Source organism: Furipterus horrens, unplaced genomic scaffold, assembly GCF_987537825.1.
Source record: "Furipterus horrens unplaced genomic scaffold, mFurHor1.1.pri manual_scaffold_8, whole genome shotgun sequence".
NCBI classification, from domain to species: domain Eukaryota; kingdom Metazoa; phylum Chordata; class Mammalia; order Chiroptera; family Furipteridae; genus Furipterus; species Furipterus horrens.
Window position 1 is genome coordinate 52,694,723 of NW_028327178.1, and position 13,647 is coordinate 52,708,369.

General features: G+C 34.5%; 1 protein-coding gene across 6 annotated transcripts in view; it reads right to left on the bottom strand.

Moving 5' to 3' along the window:
* PIEZO2 (piezo type mechanosensitive ion channel component 2) overlaps window positions 1-13,647 on the bottom strand; it is a 641,878-nt gene that overhangs the window by 57,837 nt on the left and 570,394 nt on the right. For 4 of the 6 annotated variants that reach the window (XM_090285823.1, XM_090285821.1, XM_090285819.1 and 1 more), the window contains 2 exons: window positions 9,462-9,568; window positions 4,572-4,683 (listed from right to left, as the gene is read on the bottom strand). In XM_090285823.1, the coding sequence (XP_090141949.1) occupies window positions 4,572-4,683; window positions 9,462-9,568 (219 nt within the window). Of the gene's footprint in view, window positions 1-4,571; window positions 4,684-8,085; window positions 8,185-9,461; window positions 9,569-13,647 lie in introns of all 6 variants that reach the window. The other 2 variants (XM_090285818.1, XM_090285820.1) reach the window with 1 other exon arrangement.

The following is a 13,647-nucleotide window of genomic DNA, read 5'->3' on the forward strand; positions in this document are numbered from 1 at the left end:
ATTATGCTTAGCGAAATAAGCCAGGCAACGAAAGAAAAATACCTTATACTATCACCTATTATGGGAAACTAATGAACAACACAAACAAATGAGCAAAATTGAACCAAAAGTATGTAAACAAGGAATAAACTAACAGTAACAAAGGGGGAGATGGGAGGGAGAGAATGGGGTAAGAAGAGGAAGGGTCTAGTCAAAGAAAATGTATAAATGATCCATGGACATGGATAACTGGGTGGGGACTGAGTGTGGGAGAAGAGGGGGCAGGGGTCAGGGAAGCAAGAGGGGGAAAAAAGTGGGACAACTGTAATGAAAAAACAAACAAACAAAAATTTTTAGTGGAGGAAAAAATAAAAATATAAAGAATAAAAATGCAAGTTCAGTGAATATTAGAAGGACAAGGATTTTCCTTCACACCGTATATTTTTCTCTCTATCTGATCTCTCCAGAGTTTGACATTCTAAACAAGTAAGTAATGACATAAGTTTCTTTGCATAAAACTAATAAGATCAGTTGTTAATAGAGGATTTTTTTTTATTAAGACTTTGACTGGAATGTCATGCCTAAAGGAGACATGATTGGGCTCTGGTTGTTACCAAAAAGCACTGAGGAACTGGGATTGACTTTCAAAGGTAATAAAAGCCCACTAGATAAAAGGCCTGGTACCTTGGTTGGATGTGCGGTCCATGACAATCTTTCCAGGGAAGGAATGAAGGTCGTTTTCTTGAAAGATGGCTAGAAGGGACCTTAAGGCACAATGGAAAACCAGAAGGACTTGAAAAAGACAGGTGTTCACAGACAAGGCTGAATGCCAGGTATGTGGTTCTGCTTCTGTGCCCTAAAGGGCAGACTGAAGGTCACCCCAAATGTTCTTTGCGTAAGTTCCAGCAAAGCAGAACTAAAGATCATAAGTGATCATTTGCTGCTCTTGTTGTATTTATGCAAATGAACAGGATAAATTAAAAATGGACTGAATGCAGTCCTTTTAATGACAAGGAGGGTAATCTTAGGGAGAAAAATCATGATTCAAGAAAAATCACAATGCTCAGTGGTAGAATATAAAGTAGTGCAGCTAACCATCTTTAAAATTTATCTTCATTTAAAGTTTGTTTTGATTTGAAAATTAAACTATGTCTGTGGTATTATCAAAGATGTTTAATTTACAGACAAGAAGAATGTCAAGTGCCTTGCAACTGGATGTCTTTCCTATAAGGCAGTCCTACAGATTTAGAGACTTGTATGTGGGTTATGTTACATAAATTAACATGTGTTTTCTGTTTTCAAAGGGCATAAGCCTATAATCTCATTACCTGAGTGATTGTCTGTATGTATAGGCCTCACTTAATCCTGTCTGCATCACTGCCTCCTGAGACTCAATGGTTTGGCTGAACTAAGTGGCTGGGTTGGTGAAGAATGGGGTGGTCTGTGGGCTTCACTTTAAAACTGGTTTCTCTTTTCTATCCTAATGGCTTGGACAGAAAGAGCCCAGAGGTCTGACAGGGGGGAATCCTAAACTATTTCCCTCAGCCCAAACTAAGTATAATGGGCAAAAGGATTTTGGATAGGTGAGATGTACCTGGCACACCTTCCTCCAAAGAAGCCCTTCTTTTCCCTAATGTGGGACATTGAAAAATTAATCCCTGCCTTTTGTTATCTAGTGGTTATGGATTAAATGATGCCTTTTAACCCTGTTGCCAAATCTGTTGCCTTCAGAATACAACAAGGATGTCAGCCTGTTAAATCAAGTATGCTATTGTCTGGGGACAGCCAACCGACCTGGAGTCTGCATGATCCTTCCCCATGTTGGAAGGCTACTCTCCCCTCCACACCCCCACTCTTATTAGTGATTTCTGGACCCAAGGGTAGGTAGGACGATGACCATGTCCAGCTTGAAGCAGTTAGAGGAGCTCGAGACTTTCGCCCATTGTCCTTTATAAGATTATAAAGTGTCTTAAGTCTGAGAGGGAGGGATTGTTATTTTTTATTGTTAAAATATATAATTAATTAATTAATTTTTTTTCAAAAGAAGAAGAATATATGAAAGGGTGAGGCAGGAGAGCTTGTATGTACGACCCATGGGCATGGACTTGGGGAAGGGGGTTTGCTGGGGGAGGGGGGGTGCTGGGCGGAGGGGAGTAAAGGGGAAAAAATTGGAACTATTGTAACAATATAATCAATAAAATATACTTATAAAAAAAGATAAGCATATGATTGGAAAATACTTTAACATATAAAAGGGAATAATATTCCTAACATAAATATTCCCTAAGTTAATAAGGACAACCCAGTAGAATGATATTATGGAAAATGATTTTTAAAAAGTTTAAATATTAGATCTGGAAGTGAAAATTACCAAAAAAATAAAACATATTCAGTCTTATTAGTTAGGAAAATTCAAGTGAAAATAAAACCCGGAGAAAAACAAACAATAAAAAGAGTAATACTATCCTGGGGAATAACACTACAGGGGAATGGACACTCTTATAATCTCAAACATTGGAGTGTAAATTACTAAAACTGTTTGGGAAAACATTTATTAAAGTAAAAAAAGGTACACCATTTAACCCAGCAATCCCACTTTTGATAATGTATTCTATGGAAAGTGCATGTTCTTCCTGACCTTTTGCTATGCATTTAAATACACACACATATTATTCACTGTAGCAAAAATCTGGAAGCAAACTTTTGTTCATTAGAGATGGAATATTTGAATAAGTTATGCATATCCATATTATAGACTATTTTGCATCTATTAAGAAGGGTGATATGGGTTTATAAATACTTAACTGAGGAATGTTCATGATACAGTGCAAACAAACATGTACGGCATGAACTCTTATTTGAGAAAGAAATGAAGGAAACCACATCTGCACACATATACATAAGCCTTTGATAAAGGAGTAGAAGTGAACGCAACATATTGTGAGGATTTGGTAGCTTAGTAGATAGGTTTTCAGGGCAGAGTGTGCATTTGACTCTTTACTGATGACTTTTTACATCAGTTCTCTTAATTTTGCCTTATTAAACCAAAAAAGTAAAATAAAATTAAAGTTACCAGGAGGTAGCAGAGGGCAGAATGGTCAAAAAAGAGAGAAGTTTTACAATTAGAGCTCCATTAGAAATTATGTTTTATAAAAAAAATATATTTTTAATTTCACAAGGAATTTATATATACATTTTCTTTGCAAAGCACAAAAATATAACACGTATGCCTAAAGTTCTCTTTAATCATACAACTTAGTCTCTCTACCCCTTCCCCTGGAAGTAACCACTGTTATTAATTTCTAAGTATTCTTCCTTGCATTCTATACACTATTATATGCACCTATTAAAATGCAAAATGTCTTGTGGTTTCCTTTGTTTAATAAATGGTTTCATAATGTGTATGCCATTTTGCAACATAATGCTTTTCAATTAACAATTATGTCAGGAATTATTCTCCAAGTCATTTCAAAGTAATCCGTCTCATTTTTTAAAGTACTGAATCGTATTCCATTGATAAGATAATTTCCTTGAGTCTTCTTTTTTAAGTGGGCATTTAAGGTGTTTCTAAATTTTTGTTATTAAGGAGAAATGTTAGATAAGTAGCTGTAGTCATGTGTCCTTATGCACATGTGCAAACCCTGCTTCAGGTTAAGCCGCACACATAGCAGTCAGACTGATCTCTAGTAGGATGTGTACGTTTAAAATTTTCCACAGATATTGACACATTGTTCTTCAAAATGGATGTACAACTATATAACACCATTCATAGTGTATGTAAGCACTTACCTTTCCACTAGTTCCAAACAAGGATGTTATCAAATGTTTAGGTTCTTGTCAATCCCATAGGTAAAAAGTCAAAATGTCAAAATGCTTAGTTTGTGTTTCTCATATTACTAGGGAAGTTGAGTTCCTTTTTAAAGGCCATTTTCATTTTCTGATTTGTGAATTGTTTTCATATTTGTTCATCCACTGGGTTGAGTTTTTCTTTAACTGAATTTTTGGTATTCTTAATATAACTCATCTTTACTCAGATTTATATAATGAAAATGTGTTTCCTGAGTGTCCACACTGAACTTTAACTTCGCTATTGGTGTGTTTTGTAATCCCCACCCCTTAGAAATGTGTTTCTATCATATGCCTTCAAATGTACCAGCAACATATTAAATACAGCATTGGTAGTTATGTTCTATTTTTGGTTCATGAGCACTGTTTAAGCTTGCTTTGCCTTTTCTCTCAATCAAATGTCAAAGGTTCTTTTTATTTAGTTTTTCCAAAAACAACTATTCATTTAATGATAAGGTCTTGTCTTCTATTTATTTTCTATAACTTAATATCCCTCTAGAAATAATTTTTCTTTCTACTTTCTTTGGGTTTATTTTGCCTCTCTCCCCATTTTATAAAATGGACCTGAACTTAAATTCGTGTTTTAATCTCTCACAAACAATTAAGGATGAGTAAAAATTCTTACACTCTTTAGAATTTATGAATTTGATTTCTCCAGATTCTGTCCTTTGCCGTTCCTCTGTAGCATTCAAGGTTACAGGAAGAGAGTGTGCTGGCTAGAACCTGCTGCCCCCTGTGACACTTACCCTCCCCAGATCCTTTTCTCTTTTTCTGTTCTTCTCTCGCAGACCTCTTTTTCTCTTTGCGCCTCTGTCGGAGTGCTGTTTTAGGGTCAGTAATCCAGGCTTGATACACAAACTGAAGAAAGGAAGTTCAATTATTTTCTGGCTTTTTAATAATTTGACTTAAACAAAAAGGTACCAACACCAAGCTTCCTGACTTCTGTAAACTTTTTGTTTTTCTCCCAACACAAATTAAACATCCCTCTCCCATATCCTTTCATATGCTGAGCTCACCTGTACTATTTTCATTATCATAAAATAATAGATGAAAACAGATATGTAGAAATATATTTCATTTGGTATCACAGACAATCATGAGAAACTTTGGGTGCATACAAACCAATATTTCTCCCAACTGCCTATATACCACCCCCATTTGTAATACTTAAGAACTGATCTTTCCCATTACACACAAGAGGAATGAACTGGAAGTGTCATTAGAGGGCTCTTCTCCCGTCAAAAATAAACTTTGAGTCAAAAACAAAAATAACATATTTTCCTCATTTACTTTGGGAAATAGTTTTGTACATTTGATACTTTCCCTTGTGAATAACAGCTATTACCAGCAACTTGAGAAAGGGCTTTGCAGATTGATTAGTATTTGGAGAGGAAAAATAATGTGATATTAAGATTAAGAGGTTATTTCAGATGGTATGAAAGAAAAACTTGTGCTTTTGAAGAGTTGCCTTTTGTCATTTCCATTCAAGAGCTGAAAATAGTTGCATTAATATATTATAACCTGTAACCATGATAGACTCATTTTGAACAGCCCTCCCACCAGTAGTTTCCAAAGTCATGCAGAAGGAACAAAAAGAAAACGTTGATATACAGAGTCAGCCCCCTAGAACCACAAAGCCAAGCAGGCATGCTCCTCATGCACCCACAGACACAACTGGGTCTCAGGGAAGCTGGGTTTTCCATTATCATCATAAAGTTAAAGGAATATTTTACAGGGATGCTTGTAGACCCAGACACTTTCATTTTATTGTATATAATGTCCAGATTTCTGGAATCTTTGAAAAGCAGTTAAAAACAAAAACAAAAACAACAATGGGCACTGTGATGTTGTAAAAATAAAGGGGAATTCAATGCTTCCATATATGGAAATGTAAATAAAGGTCATATGTTATAAAGAGAGGACATTTCTTCTCATTGGTAGAAATCTGAATCTTAATAGCAATTAATATAAATATAACAACTACATTATTTCTGAATAATAAATTCAGGAGACAAAAAAATAATTCTATTTTATGCCCATAAACATTTTGAAAAATGAAATAAACTGGAATTTGAAGAAGGATCAAATAAAGAAATTTATGGTAGATGTTTATTGAGCATGTTAATTAGGAATTCTATCAAGAATATCTCTGAGGTTTAGTACATTAATAAGCAAACTTGCTTCTGCAAGACATTGATTCTTTAAAAAAATCCATTCTGCTAAATGTAAATTATTTTCAGGCTTAAGAGCAAAATATGGTGACATTTTATTTTAAAAAGTTATTAGAATATTGCGTTTAGAAAATGCAAGAATCCCCAAAATAGGGGAAAAAATCAGGGTTTGTGAATGTAAGTGCACAGCTGGCGAAATTTTTTTTTTCCCTGAAGAAAATAAAACCATTGGGCTGGAGGGTGAGCAGGAGAGGAGGTGATCAGAACAGAAATGAAGAGGCCTTGTGGAAAGGGTGAGAGCCACGGATACTTGACTATTGAAAGGGAACACCTGGTTCTACATATGACACCTAAATGATTAAGCCTATCAGTTCTTTCTCACTGAGATGAGAATTTAGATAATGCAAATAAGAGGGAAGGAGGGAGGGGAAAATAATCATATAACACATCCTTAGCTGTAGGTAAATTATCTTAATGTTGATGTTTGGAAATACAAACATTTTAACAGTTCCAGGAACATTTGATAGATGGTCCAATTGTTTCAGTAAAGACTTGATAATGAAAGCAGAGGAGGAAACATCTCCTTTCTTATTTAGTCAAAAAATAGAAGTTCCTTACTGAAACTTCTCAGTTCTTACTTAGTAGCTGAAGCTCACATCCATTTGATGGGTCTTTCTAGGGACTCAGATATGAGTATCACTAACCATAAGGAGAAAATACATGAAAATGTATTTAAACAACCTTTGGCTTCTCCAAACTGTACTGTCATTGCTTCTCAACTTAATCTTAAATTTTATCATATATATTAAAGAAAATGGAATTCACTTTACTGAAAACTTATTATTAAAAAGAATTTAATCTTTAACACAGGAGCAAACTTCATTGACATGGAGATCCTTAACTGATATTGGTTAAGTTTCATAAACTGGCCTTTAATTCAGGTGTGGTCCAGGACTTTCTATGTTATCTGTAAGAAGATGTTTTTAAAATAAGATGGAGGATAATTACATTGTAATTTTTCATATAAATTCTTTTATGTGGATTGAGAGACTCATGTGGTAGTCATAAAAGAGAAAAGAAAAAGAATGTTAGGGAAGTCACAACAGTGAATATTAAACTAAATATCAGAATCCTGGCATTTAGAAAATGACAGGAACCTTGAGTACTAGATTCTGCTCCTCCGGGTGGAGCAGCTGCTTGTGTTTCATGGGGAGCTTGAGAGAAATACAGAATTTCAGGTCCCACTGAGTACCTGCTGAAATTAAATAACCTGAACTTAAATAAGATTCCAGGTAACATGTGGGAAAAACTGATATTGGTCACTATTCAAACCATTTGCTAAACAGAGTTTTAGTGTTTGCCTCAGATTAGGTCAGGTGAAAAACAGCTTTCTTTAAAGTACTAGAAGAAGAATAATTCATTACCTATGATTTTCAGTAATGAAGTGACAATAGCATAGGTAGCTGGATAACTTCTGTCATGCATTAGATTAATTAACAAGTAATTTTTAAACGGTTTATTTGGCAGTCACTGGTGACCTAGGAAGGAGCAACTGCTCACATAGCATATGGCAGCATGGTCTAGTGAGTGGATGAGCTGACTTCCAAATGAGAAATTGTAAATGATGTCCAGTTTAGGAAGATGGAGACTTAACAGGAAGCCAGAAAGGACATGGAGCAAACCGAGTCTTTTATTAGCTTGTTTGTAATTTAACCAGCTTTCTGAGAAAAATTATCATACTTTTTACACATCATAACTAATGCATGCAATCAGATGTGACCCTTTTAAAGTGAGATGTGACTTAGACAAAACTACAAAAAGGACATAAAGTAGATGTGTATCTGCATTTTCTCTCTCTATTTTTTGGTAGGCTCTGGTGTCAGCTGAAAAAACGAGAAACAAATAACATTAAATTTGGCTTATCAGAACTCTTTGTAAAAAAGTTTGTCTAATATTTTAAATTCTTATAATTCCTTCATTGCATAATCTATAGAATAGGGAAAAGGCAGATGTAGCAACAGGGGTCTGATTGTCTAAAGATCTATGGAGCAGAGGGTCACACACCACACATCAGTAAAACATCAAATACCTTTGCAGCTCTGATTAAATACTGAAGAATAGTTTTGGGAAGTTTAATGACAGACTTTGGCAAGGCTAAAATGGCTGATGCAAACTTCCCAATAGCTCTCTACAAAGAAGGACAAAGCAAGAGTAATTAGTAGAAAAAAACCCCAAAAAACTAGTAATTTAATATATGATGTCAGTATGAGTTTGTCTCTATAAGTACACCAACTATGTTCAAATATGTCAATCATTGAAGCTAGAATAAAATGTGCTCTGCTTACAAGTTAGGAATAAAGAAAATAGTCAATCTTTGCAAGTAGTCCATAAAAATGGTGAAGATGATTATGGTCTCTCCTCTGTTGCCTGATGAGTGATGGTTAGAATAAAAATAAACAAGTCAAGTCATTAGTATTTGAAAAGCCAGCTGCACACATGCACACAGTCATCTAGAAACACACCGAGTTAGCAATGGTGCCAGTGAGAAAGCTTCAGAGCAAGGTGTCTCCGTGAATAATTTAGCTCTTCAATGTCATTGGGAAAACAAGGGTCGATGTAACCTGCCAGGTTGAGAAGACCTGGTCAGAAAACTGACAATGGCCTCTTCATGGACACATTATGCAATTCTAGGTGGCTTGTAGTATAACATATGGAAAATAACTTCTAATATGTGACTCTTTCATAAAATATACATACATATAAATATATATCAAGCTTTCATTCCATACGTAAGTCTTCTGACAAATTATCATGTTTAGGTAACATTGATTATACATAACTGGGACTTAGACTAATGAACTATACAACTGAGACTGGTGCAGCAGGTTCTGAAAAAGAAAAGGCAGATGAACTGAAAAATACCAGAGCTGTGCTAGATATTTTCAATATTTCAATAAATACTCAAATTTTTAGCAATACAAATAAAACTGATTTTCAAAATGAAGTAAAATTTAAATGACCATTGGTTTGAAAACAAAGCAAATGTTTTATTTTCTTTTATTTTTTTCCAGCTTTTCTTTATTGATTATATTGCAAGTGTTCTGTTTTCATGATCAACTATTCTGTGTATCAAAATGTTAAGTCCACTCAAGCAATCCAAAGCAAAGTCAGAGATGTCATCTTCACCTCCTACTTACAGTGGAAAGGACGTTTAATTTTTTGTTTATAGCATGAGAAAAAATTTTGATGTAAGTGAATGAAGACCTGACTGGAACAGTGCTCTTGCACAGTAGAAGCAAGCATCATTAGTTTAATGAGAAATAAACAATTTCAAATGAAAATCAGAAGCTTCTGCAAGCTATAACATATATGAACATGGCAAAAGAAGTCTAGGCTTGTAATCACGGTCTGTCAAAAGGAAAACTCAACAAGCAAAATACATGATTTCCCAAATCCAATAATTACCTGGAAAGCTGACTTTCTTGGAGGTTCTTCATCTTCCTTTTTTACTTCTTCCTCTTCCTCCTCTTCACTATCCGTTTCAAACAAATAATAGTCTCCACTCCTGACCACTAAGCGAAACAAAATATTTACTTATTTCTTGAAAGAGATATGAGATAATCAGGGACTTATTAATGAAGTTCCCCCCAAAGATACATACAAATTGCCCATAAAGGAACCACAGCAAGAAACATTGGTAGGGAGAAGAGACAAGAGATGAAGAGTATTTATTCTGGGCTATGCTACATGTTATTCGCATGACTGGGTCTACAGAGCATGAGGTCTTGTCTATGCCATGTAAGAGAATTGACCATTACTGGGTTCATCTAGTATTTTTTTCTTCTTCTTCATTGTAAATTTTATACAGATGCATCAGACCAACTCTGTAGCAAACAGTTTTGTTACCAAGATGACCAAAATAACTGAAAACTATTTTACAATACAGCAATTCTGATCTTTTAGACAAGGCCAAAGTAAAGAAGAGGGCTTGGTGTTGTCTAAATGGGTCCAAATTTGAAAAGCCAATCAAGAAGTTTCAGGACCTAGCATCAGTGTCACCAACCGTCTACTTCACTTCATACTGTACAGACCTGGCTTCTCCACACATGACACAAGGGACATACCAAATATGGCAAGACATTTGAAAGAGGTTGTTATTATTGTTATTACTATTTTTAAATAACACATTTCCACGAGGAGGAAATAAGTGGATAAAATTTAAAAAAGAACACAACCACAATAACACCACCACCACCTTCTGGCTATTTCTACATGTAGCATGGGACAGACTGAGGCTCAGCAGACATGGTCCATACAGTTTAATGCTGTTATGCATCTGGTCAACCAGGAGCTCCCTGGGCACTTACTGAGGAGACCTGTACTGAGCATAAGACACAAAGCTCAAGCAGTATAGATCATCCTTGCCTTGCTTAATACTTTTCCTGCGAGAACTTATTGCTGTGCTAAGAGTTGGGATCAGAGAAAGTGGAATTGTTGAGAGATTAAAAAAAAATGAGGATCAAATTTTTATCAATTTGATTATTATTTTAAGTTTATCAAAGAAAAGAGATCCAGCATATCTGATGCTACAGGTACTGTACCATCATTGCAGGAAAACATATTAATACTTTCAAGTTATGTTCAAGTCTTCAGATGCTGAGTTGTCTTTTGGATGACATAACATAATTTGTTCAGTTATCTTTTGGACTTAAACATTGTAAGGTAATGGAAAACCTTGGCTTGTTTAAAATTAGTTGCTTGAGTATCACTAAACATGGTCAAATAGTAAATAATTTTGCTCGTGATTTCAGATGTATCTGAGGCCTCCATCCGTGAAGATGCAGAGTGAATGATTTGGGCCTTATATCCTTGAACAGAAGCACTGTAATTTGTTATTTTTATTTTGAAGAAAGAACCAGGCCCAGAGTACTGGGTCCAGGCCTGAGGAAATAAATGCAATATAACATAAGGTAAGAGTAAGCAAGAACAAACCAAAGTTACAGCATTACATTTGACAGTGGAAAGACCATTAAAGTAATGCCTTTGTGTAAGCTCAAAGATTTGCAGGAAAGTTAAATGGACTGTATGTCACACGGTCATTTGGTAAAAACAGAGTATTATAAGATTGAACATTTTACCCTCATTATAGCCTTTAAAATCCACAGTAGCTTAAATTATATTCAATCATACCTTCTGTAACTTTTATACATGTGGACACTGTAAGCCTAAGCAATTTTCATCTCAAGTAGTCATAACACTGATTTCATAATTTAAAAAACTACCAACTTCTATGTGAGAAGTAGAATAAACACGTTAAAAAAAGAAAAATGTTAAATGTTTTCTATTCTTTTATAAAATGTTATGAAATACAAGTAGGAAAATAACAAAGAATAATTTCTTTAGTGCCATCTGCTAATGATGAGGAGAGAAGCTCTCACATATACCTTTGTTAGTTCAGATAGAGATCCTGCCTCCAGTCTGTGTCCATATAGGTATGATGGATATGAATTTATTGCTGAACAACTAAATGTGAAAAATAACTTTTAAAATACCATTCCCCAAACTGGGCCCTTTATTTCAGATATTTAATCATAAAGTGAGGCTTGGCATTGACTCAGTACTGAATTGACATGAAGGCACACTACATGGAAAAGGAAGGTATCATTGAACAGCAATAATGCAATCATGTGTGTACACATAGGTATGGAAGTGGGAGATTTGTCACCTGCAGTCTATGTTAAGATCCTGAATGCTTACCAATAATATGAACAACATATCAACATTATTATATCATCAATGGACACACAATGATATTCCAACTACACTCTTATTTACACAACACCTTCAAGAAATATTTATTTAAAAACCCAGTGACTTTTAAAAAAATAAGAGCTTTTAACAAAGTACTTCCAGATCTGAAGATAAGTTTTGGAACTTGTCATAATCTAAAAAGTAAACCACATATTCATTCTTTTCCTTTCTTTACAAGTTTGTAAAGGAAATATGTTTTATAGAAAAATTTGAACATCACATTCAGACGCAGATTCCAATCTATGAATTACACACATTTATGCATTATTGCACCATAAAGTATTATAACAAGGCACATTTAGTTTAATACCAGTCTTCAAGAACTTGATATAATGAGGGTGAAATGAATCAGAAAATCTAAAGACAATAACCTTCATTGGAAGTTCTTTAAATTATTCCCAACTTGTAAGATGATTATCAAAGACCATATCCAAATCCTTTCAAAATGCAATGTTTAAATGAAAAAGGAAATACAACTACAATGATTCCAATGGGAGTTTATCCCAGTTAAAAGAATAAAACATTTAGTATGACACAATTTTGAATTGGATAGGTCTCTCTAAACTAGCAAAGGACCCTTTAAAAATAGAAGGATAGGCACAGTTTACTTGTGACTTGATAGAAATGGGCATATAGTGCAATGCTTTAGTAGATTTTTAGCATGACTAACATGCCAATGGACAATAAATTAAAAAGTCACACAGAATTTCAACTGGAATCTTTGTCTTTTGACTTAGGCAGAAAATAAAGTAAAGCTCTTTGTAACTAATGGGTTGTTTGTCTGCCACAATGCTGAAATTCAATATTTGAGATTAAATTTAATTATATTCATATATAATGAGAAAATTTTGAATTGCTTCATTAAATTGGCTTACTGATTTCGAAAAAATTATTTCTAGAATAAGAGAAGCCAATGCTAGATCTAGGTGACACTAAAAATTAGTTATGGAAAAAGATTCTGATCAACTTGACTTTCTAGTGATTCTAAATACTTCATTAGTGGACTGTCTCCCATCATCGTGTGATGTTATTCCTTATCTGATTATATTAGCTACAGTTATTAAAACACATAAGACATAAAAGACTGAAGATATTACTCAAAAAATAAGTATTCAATATTCTGATATATTAAAGGAAGGCTAGATTCAAATGGATCATTCCATTAAAATACCATTGGCCAATAGTGGGTGATATTTCTCTTGCTAGGCAGAGTAAATATGGCCGCAGAGCAAATATGGCTGCAGTGTGCCATAATTCCTTATTATTATTATTTTTTATGATCAAGCACTAATTCTATGTGGCTATCAAGTTCTGCTTTTCAAAAACTGTTTTCTGACTTTGCTCTTCATTGGTCATGACTGAGCTGTAAGTGGCTCTAATGCCACATGCTGGGAACTGGATCTGAAGTATAGTTTTAGAGCCTTTTTGAAACTACGGAGGAGGCAGAGTGAGAAAGTCAATGTATATTAAGTTGTTTTCATTTTTATATTTAATAAATTGGAGAAAGTCCTCACATGCAAATAAAACCAAAACTCTGAGAATGAGGGTTGGGGAGGCTCACTGGCATCCATGCCTAGTGCCTTACAAAGAGGGTCACGAACACTTTGAACTTAAAGATTATCCTTAAATCAGAGTCTCCAGAGGGGGCAGAAACTTATTTTTATTAAGGGTTTTGTCTTGAGGCATAAAACAAATACACATCAGCATAGCTCTAGACCTCAGAAGCAGATAACATAGTAGTCAGTTATTTTTCCCTTACTGAGCCCAAAAATAGTGCTAAAAAGTATGTAAGCTACACATTTGGCTTTCTTCAACCAGCACAGGAATCAGGTGATTTTCT